This window comes from Trachemys scripta, chromosome 1, assembly GCF_013100865.1.
Source record: "Trachemys scripta elegans isolate TJP31775 chromosome 1, CAS_Tse_1.0, whole genome shotgun sequence".
Taxonomy (NCBI): domain Eukaryota; kingdom Metazoa; phylum Chordata; order Testudines; family Emydidae; genus Trachemys; species Trachemys scripta.
In genome coordinates this window covers 123,272,180-123,288,605 of record NC_048298.1, presented here as the reverse complement: position 1 = coordinate 123,288,605, position 16,426 = coordinate 123,272,180, and the positions used below count along the sequence as shown (strand labels likewise).

At 43.7% G+C, this 16,426-nt stretch overlaps 1 protein-coding gene and 1 long non-coding RNA gene across 3 annotated transcripts in view; one reads left to right on the top strand and one right to left on the bottom strand.

Annotated features, from left to right (window-relative positions):
- ATXN10 (ataxin 10) overlaps positions 1-1,663 on the bottom strand; it is a 186,010-nt gene extending 184,347 nt beyond the window's left edge. Inside the window, 2 exon segments of the mRNA XM_034784150.1 lie at positions 1,183-1,537; positions 1,540-1,663. Coding sequence (XP_034640041.1) covers positions 1,183-1,537; positions 1,540-1,663 — 479 coding nt within the window.
- LOC117884067 lies at positions 1,342-16,014 on the top strand. 2 transcript variants are annotated; one of them, XR_004647476.1, is made up of 4 exons: positions 1,342-1,493; positions 2,793-2,876; positions 14,159-14,265; positions 15,475-16,014. It is a non-coding gene; the product is annotated as an uncharacterized LOC117884067 (long non-coding RNA). The 2 variants fall into 2 exon arrangements; XR_004647478.1 differs by having other exon boundaries at positions 2,793-3,116.
- Positions 16,015-16,426: the final 412 nt, after the last annotated feature.

Genomic DNA, 16,426 nt, shown 5'->3' with positions numbered 1-16,426 from the left:
TTGGAGAGAAAGATGTGGTTGCTACTGTCTCCCTGAACCAGAGACCATGCAGGGAACAGAGACAAGTGGAGACAGAGAAGCGTATTCTCCCTCACTCCCAGGATCCATGCACAGAGCAGAGAGTACAGGTGGGGGAAGCTATATTTCCCTTACCTATCAGACCCCAAACCATGTGTGATGGCTCGCAGGCCACACGTCTTTCATTAGCAAGGGGCCTAGCAGAAGAAGAGAAGCCCATCTTCATTTCACAGATCATTCCAAGTGACCAGGAAACACATTACTGCTGTAGAGCATTAGAGAAGATAGGGTTGCAAGAGCACCTGCAAGGGGGCACCAGTATATGTCTGGTCCTGTTTTCTTCAGACCCACTCAGTGACCCACCCAGACCCTGGCAGGTAAGCAAAGCACAATGAAGATAAGAGTTTAAGAACTACAACAACAGCTGTTGTGAGCTTTATAGCCTAACATGCAGACTTGGTTTTTAAGTTACATGATTTCAAAGCACCCCCTTCAATGGGGAGCAAGCCCTGAAAGCAGACATCACTGCACAGGTGACAGGATTATCTCTAGTCTGTGGCTACCAGGAGAGGGTGGGGGGATTTAAACTAATCTTGAAAACCAGGCACAGACCCCTCTGCCTCCGGTTACAGTCTCACCAGTACTCCCGGTCCCCCCCACACACAGACAGCTCAGATACTGCACTGGCCCAACATCTGCCCCAGCCCCACGCACCCCTGTGGCCAGGAACAGACCAGCTCCCCACATCCAGAGCAGCACACACATACACCAGGCACACCCTAGTACACATACACACACACAGCCAGTACAGATACACACACCCCATAGCCCCCCCGTACAGGTACACACACACCAGGTCAGCCCCATATCACCGGTACACGTGCACACACACCCCATACGCCCCCCAGTACATGTAAACCCCGAACACCCCCAGTACAGGTACACAAACACACCCCAGTACAGCCCCATACCACCCGGTAAACGAAACGTCCACACACATCCTTACACCCCCACTACACGCGCACACACACGACCCACACACATACACCCCCCATGACACCCGCACACACTCCTCCTCGCCGCGCTGACCCCCTGCCCCACACCCCGGCCCGACGCACACCCCCAGCCCCACGTGGCCCGCGCGGGGCCCCTCCTCCCCGCTACCTGGGCCGCGCCTCCCGGAACAGGCCCGTCAGCCGCCGCACGGTCTCCAGGCAGCCGGGGGCCGAGGAGGCCTCCGAGAGCCGCTCCGCCCGGGCGGCGAGTCCCAGCTGCTCGGCCAGAGCGGGCAACGCCGCCTCGGGCCCGGCCGCCGCCATCGCGCGCCTCGTCCCCGCTCCGCCCCCTGCCCCCGAGCGGCGCGGGGGTAGAGACTGCTCGGGCCCGGCCCCTGCCGCTCCGCCACACGTGGGAGGGCCCGGCGTGCGTGTGCGCGGGTGAGGCACGGACATGCGGGAGCGTCTGCACACTGACATGTATGTCCCACGTGCGTAGCGTGTACCCCTGGGCGTGTGTGTGTGATATCTGAGGACGTGCTAAATATGTGTACATCCATGCGTGTGGATATGCATGTGTGCGTGCATGCACGTGTACAGCTGTGCGTTGATAGGGGTAAGATCTTGGGGTTAAATTCAGCCGGAGCCATCCAGCGTGGAGCTCCAGTAAAAATTTTCAAACCCGCAGGAACCCGTCCCTGACTCGCCCCGAGGCTCTGGGAAATAGTGAGAATTTAAGGCCTGGTGATATCTGTATATGCATGCGTGTAGCTGTGTGTATGAGTGTGCACATGTGTGGGTGCATGTGTGCAGCTACGTGTGATACCATTGGTGTTGAGATAAGTGTACATAAAGGCTGTCGATAAATTACATGATGCATTACTGGAGGGCTGGGTCCTTAATTTTGCATGACATAATGTTTGTTTCAGTGTTATAAAGTTTTACAAAGGAGTGGGTAGGTCTTGAAAATCACAGAAAGGTGTTGCATAATTTGTGGACAGTCCCCACATGTATGTGAGAGACATATAGTAATTTTAAATATTTATTAGAAGTAAACAAAAACCCAAACTCAGAGAATGTGCAATTAAGTTTCCATCACCAAATAAAACAGAGGGATGTTTGTTGCTTCAAGCAAAGTCCAACTACCATGCAGTCTACCTTAAAGGTAGGCTTGGAAGGATTCAGTTAGTAATTGGTAGACATTGATTTCACCATACACAGAAACTGACAAAAATATTTCCATCAATAATAATTGAAATTTACAGGTAAACTAAGTAAAATGCTGCTTGAGAGCTTATTAGAGTTTGACTTAAGGATATTTACTTTGTATTTTTTAACATGTGATGTTGACAGTTTGTGTTCTAATGACTATAACACTTTAACCTTTTGACTCTCAATGCCTACTGTCATTAAATATTTTTGGATCCCCCATTGTCTGACCACCCCATATGTTCCCACAGCTATGAACATTTAAATTGATAAAAATAGAAAAAAATGCTTAAAATAAACATTGATATTAGTCATTGAAATTATAAAAAAAAAAAAAAATTAAATTCTGCCAAGCCTAATTAAAGGATTTTGATTAGTGGTGTGTAGCTGTTGTTGCCTCTCTCCTATTCAATTGTATGTGTAAATCTTGAACATTTATGTCTTCTACAATCAGTGGGAAGCTGAGTATGTCATGGGAGTTACACATTCTCTGATGTTCTGTCTTTTTTTTTTTTTCCTTGAGCACTGTGACTTTTCCTTTTTTCATTTCCTCCATCACCAACTTTGAAGACATGCCACTGACGGTGGGAGGAGTGTGAATACCAGGGCCTAACCCTTCTAGCAGCAGTGGAGGTGAAGGTTCCCCATCCAGAGGTAAAACATACTCTGGCTTTATGCTAATTTTTTTTGCCTCAGATTTCTTACCATTGCCGCCCCACTTCAGCTCAGCAAGTAGCAGCAATGTTGGAAGCTCTGGCCTCTCCACCAGCCGTTCTGCTGGCTGCTCATCAGCCATTTGTTGACCAGCTGACTGTCAGTTGCCTTCTGCTACCACCTGCCTCTCTTCTGTGACCTCAGCACATAAGCGTCTTAGTAATTTTCAGCTCTTTGCAGGTAGGTCCTGCCCTATCTCAAGTGATTTTTAGCTCTTAGCAGGCAGGGCAGAAACAGAGTCCTACCACAACTGATTTCAGCTCTGATTGGGCAGCTAACATAACAAAGAGGCTCCTAATGAAACCTATTTATTTTTAATTATTTGAACAATAGGAAGAAACAGATTAAACCAGACTAGGGAAAATCTTCAACAAGGGTATACAGCCTCCTAGATAGGATACCTATCCCCCATTTATTTTCACAGCGCTCTGGCATTTGATCCCCTGGCTTAACGAGGTTCTTTCAACTGAGGGTGGCCCCCTCATTTGGGACAGGTTAAGCATGGTCCTGCTTTCCAGTATTCCTACAATACAGGGAGTCCTCGAACATATGACACCCAACTTTCATTGGACACCACTTACGACACTTTTCAATTGACAACCCATTTCGCCCCTACAACACTTGTTTCGCCCTTATGATGCTCTACTTGCATAAAGTTAGCTTGAAATCACTTCCTGGTTGTGTTATACTGGTATGGAGCTGGAAGGGATCGCTTCTGATTGGCCTTGAGGCAGCAGAGTAGCTTGTTGCCGGGTAGGGTTGCTGCTTGTTTTTGATTGGCTCCCGGCCCTGGGCTCAGCCAATCAGAATGCTTGAACAGTGATTGGCTGAGGCTCAGCATGTGTGCCATTCTCCCTGGCTTTCCGAGCCTGTGTTGCCAGCATTCGGAGCAGTATATGTGAGGTTTATATGTTTATTTGAATGCTGTTTACAAAATACAGTGTACAGTAAATATATTTGATGTTACAACATCAGTCAGATATTCATTTAGTACAAAAATCTGGATGGTGAAAATAGTGTACCAAGCGTTGGTTCAGGAACCAATTCCCCATTCATACCATTGATTCCTATGGGAAAAGTGGTTTCAGCTTACAATGTTTCGACTTACAACGCAATTCTGAGGACCAAATTGTGTCATAAGTCCGAGAACTCCCTGTAATTACAACATTGGTAACCATATATCACTACCCCTGCATTCAGTACAGGGCCGGCTCCAGGCACCCAAGCACATGCTTGGGGCAGCACCTGGTAAGGGGCAGCGGGGGGAGCGCGGCGCGGCATTCCGCAGGGGGGGCGCTCCGGCGGCACGGCGCTCGGCGGGGGGGGGGGGGGTGGGGGGAGGGGCGGGGGGGGTTTGTTCCGGCAGCACTCGGCGGGGGGAGGCGGGCTCGGCGGGGGGGCGGTGCTGTGGGGGGGCGTGGCACGGCGCTCGGGGGGGGGTCCGGGGGGGGGGGCGGCACTTTTTTTTGCTGCTTGGGGCAGCAAAAAAGTTAGAGCCGGCCCTGATTCAGTACTAAGGTGATTTGTACCCAACACCAGCTGAAGTTCATCACTTTGATGCCACTGTATCTGCTGAATATATAAGCAGAGCAGGAGCAAACTGTTATGTACATAAACACACCCAAAGTCTCTCCCCCTCCCAGCTAGCTGTCAGGGAAGCATTCATTCAGACCCTGCTTACAAACATATTCCTTTAGAAACAAATTCAATTGTCATCCCTCCTGAGTTAGACTAGAGGTAAACTTCTCTTCCTCCTGCATTAATATCCATCAGTGACCGTCTTGTTTTTCATGATTGTCAATCACCAGGGTTGAAGCCAGCCTGGACATGTTACCTGGGCATGTATCAACAAGTAGTGCTTGAAGGTTACACATAAATAATAAGATTTGTACAAATATCAAGTGGAAATTAGTTAGATAAATAAGAACTATCAGTTGCTATTGATTAAATTAAATAACCAGACAATATAGCCTAACTTTTCACAAACCCCCATGATTTTTTACAACAGTTCCTGTGGCAAACTGACAAGCCTACACATCGAAGTACATTTCAGAGGCTGTCTTTATCTCTGAAAGAGCTTGAAACTTTTGTTTGTTTCTTTGAATTGGAATGGAATCTCAAAACAGGTGGAACAGTTGCCATGAATCAGATCCCAGGTCCATCTAATTGAGTACCCTGTGTCTGACAGTAGCCAACACCAGCTGCTTCAGAGGAAGGTGCACAAATCATTGCAATACACAGTTTTGGAATAACTTGCACACAGACAGAGGTACTTTCTTCATAACCCTCATTAGTTTAGAGATTGGTTTATACTAACTTGATATTCTTGTTATGCATGTAACTGTCCAATTCTTTTTTGAATCTTGCTATACTCTTAGGCTCAGTGATATCTTGTAGCGGTGAGTTTCTCAGGCTAATTGTGTGATCCTTTTATCAGTTGTAAATTTGCTGCCTTGTAATTTCATTGAATACCCCTTGTTCTTGCTTTATGAAAGAGGGTAACCAGAAGTTCCCGATGTATCTTTTCTATGATATTCATTATTTTGCATATTTATCATTTGCTCCCTTAACACCTGTTTTTGGACCCCCCCCCCTCTATTATTGGAACATCCTTTCTGAGGTAGGGTGACAGTATTCCAGGTGAGAGTGTACCATTGACTGGAGCTTATAATATAACTTCTGCGAGAGATATGGTGAACAACATGTACTGAGTTCACCTCCACTAAAAACAGCATTCGGACATGAATTTGGGTAAAATAATCACCTTCACTAGTTATCTTTGATGATTTATGCATAAAATCAGTTTTGAAGTTTTTACAAGTTCATATTGAGTTATGAGTAGATTAAAAAAATTATTTTCAAAAGAGAAAAACCAACATTTCATAATCGTCATTATTTTGTATTTATTTGTATCATGATGGCACCTAACCACCCCAATCAGCAGTTAGGGCTGCATAGTGCTAGGCAGTTTACACACAATAAAAATCCAGTCCCTGCCCCAGAGCTTGCAATCTAAGCAATGTGAGTTTTCAAAGTCTTATAGTATAGCTCAAATACAGCTTGTCTAATACATTTACAAAACTTCACCAAAAAGAAAAAAACTATTCCCTGCCTATAGTGGAATAGCCTTTTTGACAAGTTTTATGCAGGGCTCCCAGAAATAGGTTTTGCATTTTTCTTAGAAGGCCCTGAGGTTTCAGGTCAGGCATTGAGAAATTGTGTCACACTCTGGAGGTTGACAGTTCCACTGTTCTAGCAAAGTGTAGCTGCTGTGGGAGGTCATAACCATGCAGGGTGAGAGAGTTCATCATTATTTGGGCCCCAGCTCTCCAATGTCCCTCATTTTATGGACTCAGACTCACAGAAGAGACCATCATGATCATCTAAACTGACCTCCTGCACATTGCGGGCTGCAGAATCTCACCCTCCCACTCCTGTAATAGCCCCATAAACTCTGGCTGAATTACTGAAGCCCTCAAATCTTGATTTAAAGACTTCAGGGTATGTCTACACTACGAAATTAGGTCAATTTAGTAGAAGTTGATTTTTTAGAAATCGATTTGATACAGTCGATTGTGTATGTCCCCACTGAGCGCATTAAGTCAGAGGTGTGCATCCACAGTACCGAGGCTAGCATCAACTTTCGGAGTCTTGCATTCTGGTAGCTATCCCACAGTTCTCGCAGTCCCACCACCCTTTGGAATTCTGGGTTGAGCTCCCAATGCCTGATGTGGCAAAAACATTGTCGCGGGTGGTTCTGGGTACATGTCGTCAGGCTCCCCTCCCTTCTTCCCTCCCTCCATGAAAGCAACGTCAAAAAATCGTTTCTCACCTTTTTTCCTGGGTTACCCATGCAGACGACATACCACAGCAAGCATGGAGCCCGCTCAGCTCACTGTCACCATATGTCTCCTGGGTGCTGCTGGCAGACGCGGTACTGCAGTGCTACACAGCAGCATCCCCTTGCCTTGCGGACAACAGATGGTGCAATACGACTGTTAACCGTCGTCGTCATCCCGTGGGTGCTCCTGGCCAGCCTCGATGAGGTCGGTCGGGGGCGCCTGGACAAAAATGGGAATGACTCCAGGTCATTCTCTTCTTTAAGTTTCATCTAATGGAGATTCAGTCCTGCCTAGAATATCATGCCAGCTGGAGGCTTCTGCCTCAGGCTGCTCTCCCAGTCAGCAGCACCGCGTGGTCGCACCTACCCCAGCCTACCCCTGGCTCATGAAGCCTGGACAGTAGTAAGGAGCAGTTCAACTATAGGCTGAGCAAGTGCATAATGGTAGTAGAATGTGCATTTGGACATTTAAAAGCTTGCTGGCACAGTTTACTGACTCGGTTAGGCCTCAGCGAAACTAATATTTCCATTGTTATTACTGCTTGCTGTGTGCTCCACAATATCTGTGAGAGTAAGGGGGAGACAATTATGGCAAGGTGGGAGGTTGAGGCAAATCGCCTGGCCACTGATTACACGCAGCCAGACACCAGGGCGGTTAGAAGAGCACAGTAGGGCGCGCTGTGCATCAGAAAAGCTTTGAAAACCAGTTTCATGACTGGCCAGGCTACGGTGTGACAGTTCTGTTTGTTTCTCCTTGATGAAAACCCGCCCCCTTGGTTCACTCTACTTCCCTGTAAGCCAACCGCCCTCCCCTCCCCCCTTTGATCTCTGCTTGCAGAGGTAATAAAGTCATTGTTGTTTCAAATTCATGCATTCTTTATTAATTCGTCACACAAATGGGGGGATAACTGCCAAGGTAGCCCGGGAGGGGAGGGGGAAGAGGGAAGCACAGGAATGGGGTAGTTGTAGGGGCAACCCTTAGAATGGCATGCAGCTCATCATAGAAGCGGCATGTCTGGGGCTCTGACCCGGAGCGGCCGTTTGCCTCTCTGGTTCTTTAATAGGCTTGCCTGAGCTCCTTAAGTTTCACATGGCACTGCTGCGGGTCCCTGTTATAACCTCTGTCCTTCATGCCCTTGGAGATTTTTTCAAATATTCCAGCATTTCATCTTTTGGAATGGAGTTCGGATAGCACGGATTCATCTCCCCATACAGCAATCAGATGCAGTACCTCCCGTTCACTCCAGCTGGAGCTCTTTTGCGATTCTGGGACTCCAGGTCACCTGTGCTGATGAGCCCTCCATGGTCACCTGTGCTGATCTGCTCGCCTCACTGGCCAAAAAGGAAATGAAATTCAAATGTTCGTGGGTCTTTTCCTGTCTACCTGGCCAGTGCATCTGAGTTGAGAGTGCTGTCCAGAGCGGTCACAATGGAGCATAATGGTCCCGGAGGCCAATACCGTTAAATTGCGTCCACACTACCCCAAATTCAACCCAGCAGGATCAATTTCAGCGCTAACCCCCTCATCGGGGAGGAGTACAGAAATCGATTTTAAGAGCCCTTTAAGTCGACAAAAATGGCTTTATTGTGTGGATGGTGCAGGGTTAAATCGATCTAATGCTGCTAAATTCGACCTAAACTTGTAGTGTAGACCAGGGCTCAGTTACAGAGAATCCACCATTTACTCTAGTTCAAACTAAATAAATGAATAATGTTACATGACCAATGCCCATGCTGCAGAGGGAAGGTGAAAAAAAGCCCATGTCTCTGTCAGTCTGACCCAGGGGAAAGTTCCTTTCCAACCACAAATATGGTGATCAATTAGACTCTGAGCATGTCAGCAAGACCCAACAGCCAGATACCTGGGAAAGAATCCTCTGTATTAACTCAGAGCCCTTCCCATCTAGTGTCCCGTCTCTGGCCATTGGAGATATTTGCTAATCGTAGTCGTGGATGTGCCACATGCCATTGTAGGCAACCTCAGCATACCATGCCTGCCATACCAACCTCAGCATACCATCCCCACCATAAACTCAGTCTTAAAACCAGTTAGGTTTTTTTGGCCCCACTGCTCCCCTTGGAAGGTTGTTCCAGAACTTCAGTTCTCAGATGATTAGAAACCTTCATCTAATTTCAAGCCTAAACTTGTTGATGGCCAGTTTATCCATTTGTTTTGTGTCAACATTGGCACTTAATCTAAATAACTCCTCTCCCTCCCTGGTATTAATCCCTCTGATGTATTTATAGTGAGCAATTATATCTCCCCTCAGCTTCATTTGGTTAGGTTAAACAAGCCAAGCTCTTTGAGTCTCTATTTTGAGTGACATTATTCATTTTCTTTTCATTGTTACCTATATGTCACATACACCATTTGGTGTTGCCTCTCTGTTATTGTTGTAAATTATTTACATTAGATATAATCATAAAACAGAGGTTATAGAAAGAAGTCTTCAGTTTCACATTCAGGTGAAGACAATTACAATAATCAGGCCTACAGGTTATAAGCACTAATATTATTGTGGCTAAATCCACATCTGACAGGAGAGGACACCATCTTCTCACCAAGCATAGATTGGAAAAAAGGCATGTTTCATGGTTGTGGCAATGTAGGTATTCAGAAGCACTGAAGAGTTCAGGTGAACATAGACATTGTAGTCTGCCTAACCTATTAGTAACTCTTGGAGACAGGATACTGACCCAGTGAGCGACAAGGATATTTGGCTTTAGCCCTTGCCCCATGTCATGTGACTGGGGCCAGGAAATTAAGGTTTTGCTTTTTATTCCACTCGTGTGTCACACTCTTGTTACATGGTGACAGAAGCAAACAATCTTTCACCAAAAGGAAGCAAATGAAGCCCCCTGTGTCCTTCTGACTGGAAGGGAACCTGGCAGAGAACTGGGAGAGGTGATTGAAGCAATACCAAATTGTCATGGAAGCAAATGGTATTCAAAGAAATCAGAGGATGAAATTCTCTGTGCTGCTATATGTATCAGGTTCAGAGCCGTTGTAGTTTACTCCACCTCATTTGCTACACACCTTTGAACTTCCACAGTGAATGAAGCAATTCCTAACGTTTGACTGCTTGACCTTCCAACCTTAACAATGTTCTTTAACCAATTTTTTGTATGGAATTTATTAATGATGTTGGGCCATTACACAAACTTATAGACGGACACAGTCCCTTGCCGCAAAGAGCTTATCTAAAAAGACAAAAAAAGACACATTTGGAGTAAAAGGGACAAAGCACAAAAGCAAATTGGTCAGGATGACAGTTGACAGAGTTTTGTTAGTTTCATGTTTGGGGGAAGGGGTGCGTTATTGTTTTTATTCATATTATATTTATTATTAAAATGAAGTTTTAGATTTTAGTTTAGAACAAGAAAAGCAAAATACAGGAGGCCGTAAAAATGTGTAAATTAAAGCAGGCCTAAACTTACGCATTGGGAAGCTGGAAGATGTACATTTAGACATCAGCAGAGTGAATGTAAGTAGGTTTACAGGATTTGGAATGTAAGGGAGTCTAAGCAATAGGAAGTGAGTCATCTCCTTTCATGACACCTCTGAACTTGGCTCTATAGCATTCTGATTTTTAAAATGACACATATCAGCTAGGAGATGCCAGTGGAAGATTAATCATTTCTATGACTGTGTGTAATTTGCCCTTTTAGCTTGGCAATAGCCATCTCGCAGGACAGAGCAAAACTGGTGGTGGCTTACCACTTGCCCCCCACACCCTAACTCCCACTTCACATTGTTCTCCCTGCAGGTTACATTCCACACATTTCACAGCTACTGCCTCTCCCCCCACCCAAACTGAAAATATCTCTTGGGCTGCTTGAACTTGAATCCTAACTGACTTCCTCTTGGAGTCTAACAGCCTAACCCTGCTCTCCTTCTCTCCTCTTTTCCCCATCCCTCTTCCACATAAGAATGCCCCCTCATCCGTAGCAATCATATTTTATTGGCTATTTAGGTGTTGCTAAAGTGTAAACAAAACAGAAGCCTCAGCTCGCTCTCAGAGATTGATTCTAGCAAACATTTGGCCAGGATGGGACTTCATTATATTTAGAGATTTATCCCCATACATGGAGAATCCGGTCAGCAAAGAGCTTCACAGTATATATGGGAGAAGCAACAGAGGGTCCTGTGGCACCTTTAAGACTAACAGAAGTATTGGGAGCATAAGCTTTCGTGGGTAAGAACCTCACTTCTTCAGATGCAAGCCCCATATATAGGGCCTGATCCTGCCTCAAATGAAGTCAGTGGAAAAACTCCCATTGATATCGATGGTGCAGGATCAGCTCCACACTCAGCATCTGCCTGGAATAGAACTTCATGGTGTGTTCGGGGTTTAATCCCCAGAACGTAGACTGGCTGCCACAGCAATTCTTTTCTCTACAACACAGGACATACACCTCACTGCATACGTGTATACATGTCCCAATAAATAGCCTCTTTTTGTTTTTGTTTTTGCTTTCTCTGTACTATCTGTACATGAGTTGGGGGGCAGGGGCGGGTTGTGTGGCATGTCAAGAGATGGAGAGGCTGCTAGAAAGTAGTGGAATGCTGTGGGGCTGTTTTCCTATGTGCGAGTAGTAGAGAAAAAGAGGGAGAGGAGGGGTCGCTGTTGTGCAGTGTGTGGGCAGAGTGGCGGCTGCCGTGTGTGAGAGAGAGAGTTTGGGTATGGTGTGTTTGTATGGCGGGAGACAGGCTGGCTGTTGGGATGTACGTGGGACAGAGAAAGGGTGAGAGCTAGGATTCAAATTCAGGCAGCAGGAGAAATTTTTCAGCCTAGCAGGAGCTGTGAGAAGTGTGGAATGTAACCTGCTGGGGGTGTGGACACAATAGTGAGAAGGGAGCAGAGGGGAGCAGATAGGTATAGGAACAAACCACTTTGCTCTCTGTCCTGAAAAATGGCAGCTGCCATATGCTAGGTGTGTCTGTTTGGTTTTTTTTATGTTAAGTCCAATACCAAGCTAATGCCATTTTTTTTAATACAAGTTCACATATTTCTTTTTAATTTAGAATCATAAGTACTGTTTCCCTTCCCTTGTAGGTTGATGCTGGTGTAGTTTAAGGATGAACATGTGCCTATATTAATGTTATGTCACCTTTGTCCACAATGTCAGAAGTGTGCATGGCACTTTACAAAGGGAGAAAGACTGTCACCCCTCCCCCAAAGAGCTCACAGTTTAAAATGCCCATAAGAGGAAATCAGTGTTCAGGAGATAACAGTGAGTAATGGGGATGGAAGGAGGAGTGCACCAGGGGCAGCAGGGGAGCCCCCATACCTGACCCTGGTCTCCAGCAGAAGCACAGGGCAGGGCAGGAGAAGCCCTAGCACCAGGATCCCTGCTGCAGCCCCAGGACTGGCTACCTACTGCGGCCTCAGGGCTGGGGGACCTCCCGCCTCCCACAGCAGGCCTCAGTCATCCCCACCCCCCACCCCCATCTGCCCTCCCCATTGTTTTTAGTAAAAATCACAGACAGGTCATGGGCTTCCATGAATTTTTGTTTATTGCCCGTGACCCCGTCTGTGATTTTTACTAAAAATAACTGTGCCAAAATCTTAACCTTATTCATGGTTACACAGAGAGGGAGAAACTCCATCCTTCCTTAGATTTCCAAGACTGGGGTTTTCTTTTCCATTTCAGTACTTTTCCATTAACTTTAATGGTCCACCATTCTCTTTCCCTAGGTTGTACAATACTAGGTTCTTGGACTTAGATACTATCAATTTAGGCTTAAATAGAGACTGGGAATGGCTGAGCCATTATACACATTGAATCTATTTCCCCCATGTTAAGTATCCTCACAGCTTCTTGTCAAACTGTCTTAAATGGGCTATCTTGATTATCACTACAAAAGTTTTTTTTCTCCTGCTGACAACAGTTTATCTTAATTAATTAGCCTATTAGAGTTGGTTGGGCAACTCCCACCTTTTCATGTTCTCTGTATGTATATAGATCTCCTCACTATATGTTCCATTCTATGCATCCGATGAAGTGGGCTGTAGCCCACGAAAGCTTATGCTCAAATAAATGTGTTAGTCTGTAAGGTGCCACAAGTACTCCCGTTCTTTTTGTGGATACAGACTAACACAAGTGCTACTCTGAAAAAAGTTTTGTGTAAACAACTAACCTGGGAGGTGCCCCTCCCTGTCTAATTGCTTCCCCACAGGACTGAGAGGTGACACTGGAGTTGCATTCTGGTTACAATTATAGTGTATTACACATATATACATTCATAATCATGATCATATACATATCTCGTAATGACCATCAAGTTGAGAACATTACACCCTTTCATAAAAGACCTCACTTGAATATATTTATACACAATAAATTGCATATAAGCAGTGGATTCAATTGCTTATTCTTTGGGGTTCATACCCCTTGTTCTCCCTTGAGGTGTTTGGACCTTGATTATCACAAGTACACTCGTTAGTTCCTAACTATTGTTTAATAATTACTTTTTAAAATGTGTTTAGAGGGAATTAGAGTATTGTTTGAAGAATTGTGGGAAAATGTGGGTTTTGAGGAGGGATTTGAAGGAGACAAGAAGTGTGTGTAATTGCTTTAAAAATAAATAAAAGAAGGAATAAATTGCATGAGTGACAATGTTAGGGATCATTGGATGCCAACATATATGTACACAAATCCATATGCTCCCTTTATGATGCTTCCCAATATCAGATAGATCATTCTGGTTTGAGAATTTACTTCAGTTCCTAAATCTGCAGATCTGTTTGGCTATTGCAACAATAGCTAGAAATATTTTAGATATCGAACTTGCCCTGGAAAGAAATATTTTTTGGAGAAAAATGCCCTAGGAAAGAAAATTAGAGGAAAAGCATTTGAGCATTTTAGGACAACAAACCTTGGGCCAGAATCTAATAACCGTATTCAAGTAGTAACATACTTCTCAAACAGTCCCACTCACCGACAAAGCCACTACCTGTTCAAGGAAAGAGATCAAAATCTGTCCCGTGATGAATGGGTGAACACTGGAATTACCCAGAGGAAAATCTTGCATGACGTAGCACCACTCCCATCTAGCAGCATCAGTGGAAATTATCGATGCCAAAAATTTTACTAAAATAGGGTGACCAGACAGCAAATGTGAAAAATTGGGACGGGGGATGGGGGGTAATAGGAGTCTATATAAGAAAAACACCCAAAAATCGGGACTGTCCCTATAAAATTGGGACATCTGGTCACCCTATACTAAAAGGAGAAAAGAGGGATAAAAGATCAGAGAACAAGAGAGAGCAGTGCAGTGACTCAGAACATCTTCTATTTGCAGTTATTCTATTGACTGTAGGTGAAAAATTAGAACAGAGCTTTGAAATGGACTAATAATTTCTGCTTTATTCACCAGTAACCACCTCACACAAGATCTGTCTACAGACTGACATCTAGTGGAGATAAAACAATATTCTGCAGAACTGAATAAAAAAAAAAGTCTGAATTTTACAGTTTTACAAAGTAAATAATTATACACAGTTCATTCATTAATTTCAATTTACATAGCTTAAAAAGAAGCTTATTGTAGGACCTTTGTCATAAATTAAAAACAGAATCACATAAAAATGGTAAAATCAGCATTATTTCCATTTACCCTACGCCAAAATTAAAACTAATACCCAAACAATAACATATTGGGATTAATTTTTGAATCATTTCTGAAAATTAGTCCAATATTGCTTTAAGAAATGTTACTGAAAATACCATTACCAGTTATCAACACAAAATAACATGAAATTATACCTAAAAATATTTACTAAAGTATTCAACAGATTAAGAGCTAGGAACTAATGGGTTCAATCCCAACTCTCCTAAATCATTTACATTATTTGTGTATCGGTTTCCCATCTGCACACACCACTTAATGCTTACTCACAGAGATACAAAGAGAATTAATTTGTTAATTTTGGTCTAGCATTATGAAAAACAAAATCTATATAAGTGTAAAGTCATTATTTTATTAGCACTAGTAGGTGTTTGATTTTTACAAGAAGCATATTAAAGAAGGAACACAAACTATAATTAGAGTAAAAATAACTTCCTCAGAAGACATTGAGAATTCAGTCACACTGGGCTTCACAGTGTATTTGGGATTTAATCCCCATATACAGGGCTTTTCATTTACTAAACAAGGAAGCCACCAAGAAACTGCTATCAACCACAGAGACCTGAACAAAGGAAAGATACTTTTTCAACTAATATGTAAAGGCATGCCACAAAGTTCAGCTAATTATACCTCTGAAGGGAAGCTTTGAATCTATTCATATTTGGTATTATTTTTCACAGTATCACATTACCAGAGTGAAGATTTTTAATAAGCTTAGTTGTTCAGATGTATTGTTTAAAAAAAAAAAAAATCAGCCATTTGACTTTACTAAACAATCAAATACAGAGATTAAATCAGACAGGCTCATTTTGCATAGAATGGCTATAGGGCTTGTCCTCTGCTGAATTCATAACTTTAATTTAAACTAACTCTCTGTGAACCTTCACGTTATATTAAAAAGTAGCTATTACTTGTGGGAAAGTTTTGCTGGTAGCCAGATAATTCTATTATTTGCATCAACTCCTTGCAGCTCCTCTGCATGCTGAACAGAACAACTTAACTGATGATTTGCTTCCTTTAGTATAGAACTACTGATAAACTTTTTCTGTCTCCTTTCTATACAGCATGGGAATCACAGGGGATTTAGTTGCAATTTTCCCAGCTTACGTCTGGATGAAAGAAAGGCCTGAAGCTGAAGGGGCTATATACACAAGTACTCCAAACTGTAGAGAGGCCCAGACTCTCATCTGAATAAAATAAAAGCTCTGTTCCAGCATGTGTACTATCTATATCGCTAATATATCATTCATTTACTAGTACTAGAATATGGTTTTTTACTAGACACATTACACCACATACTGATCTGTGTACTTGCACACAATCATACAATGTATTTTAAACCTCGAAGGTACCAGATACTTTCCTGTAAATATTCTACAAACAGTAACAAATGACATATTAAAATCTCTGTTAGGGATGGTTGGGGCTACTTTTTTTATTCAACTGAGGCTGTTGATATTCACTGAATACAAATACAAATACTGATTTCCATCCTGGAGAGGGTGGAGAGGGGAGTGAGGTAATGGGAAGAGAGTGTTGGCTAAATGGTGACTTGAAGGCAGGAACAGGAAGGGGGAATCAGGCACCACGGGATGTGGCAAGAGGTGCTGGATCATAATAAAAAATGACTGGTGCCATGTGGAAGCAGACATTTAAAGTATCTGGACCAGATCCTGTGCCCTTTGAAGTCAATGGAAACAAGATCGAGCCCTTTGTATTTTGTTTTTGACTCATTCATCTAAATATTGGTAAAATGGATGGATTTGTATAAATGTGAATAAAAGGTTTGTCATGTCCCTGACACCACATAATATTATAATATACATGGTGATACAAATTACACATTGGTAAATGAGTATTAGTGATCATACATTAGTAGAAGTTCCAAGATAAGGGGAGAAGGATGAGGTTGTAGCAAGAAAAACAAGACACAGGAGAGTGTAAGATAAAGTAGGTCCCCTCAGTCTTTGGGCCTGATTGTCTATCGTCCTTCCATTTTATGCCTGTATAATTCAA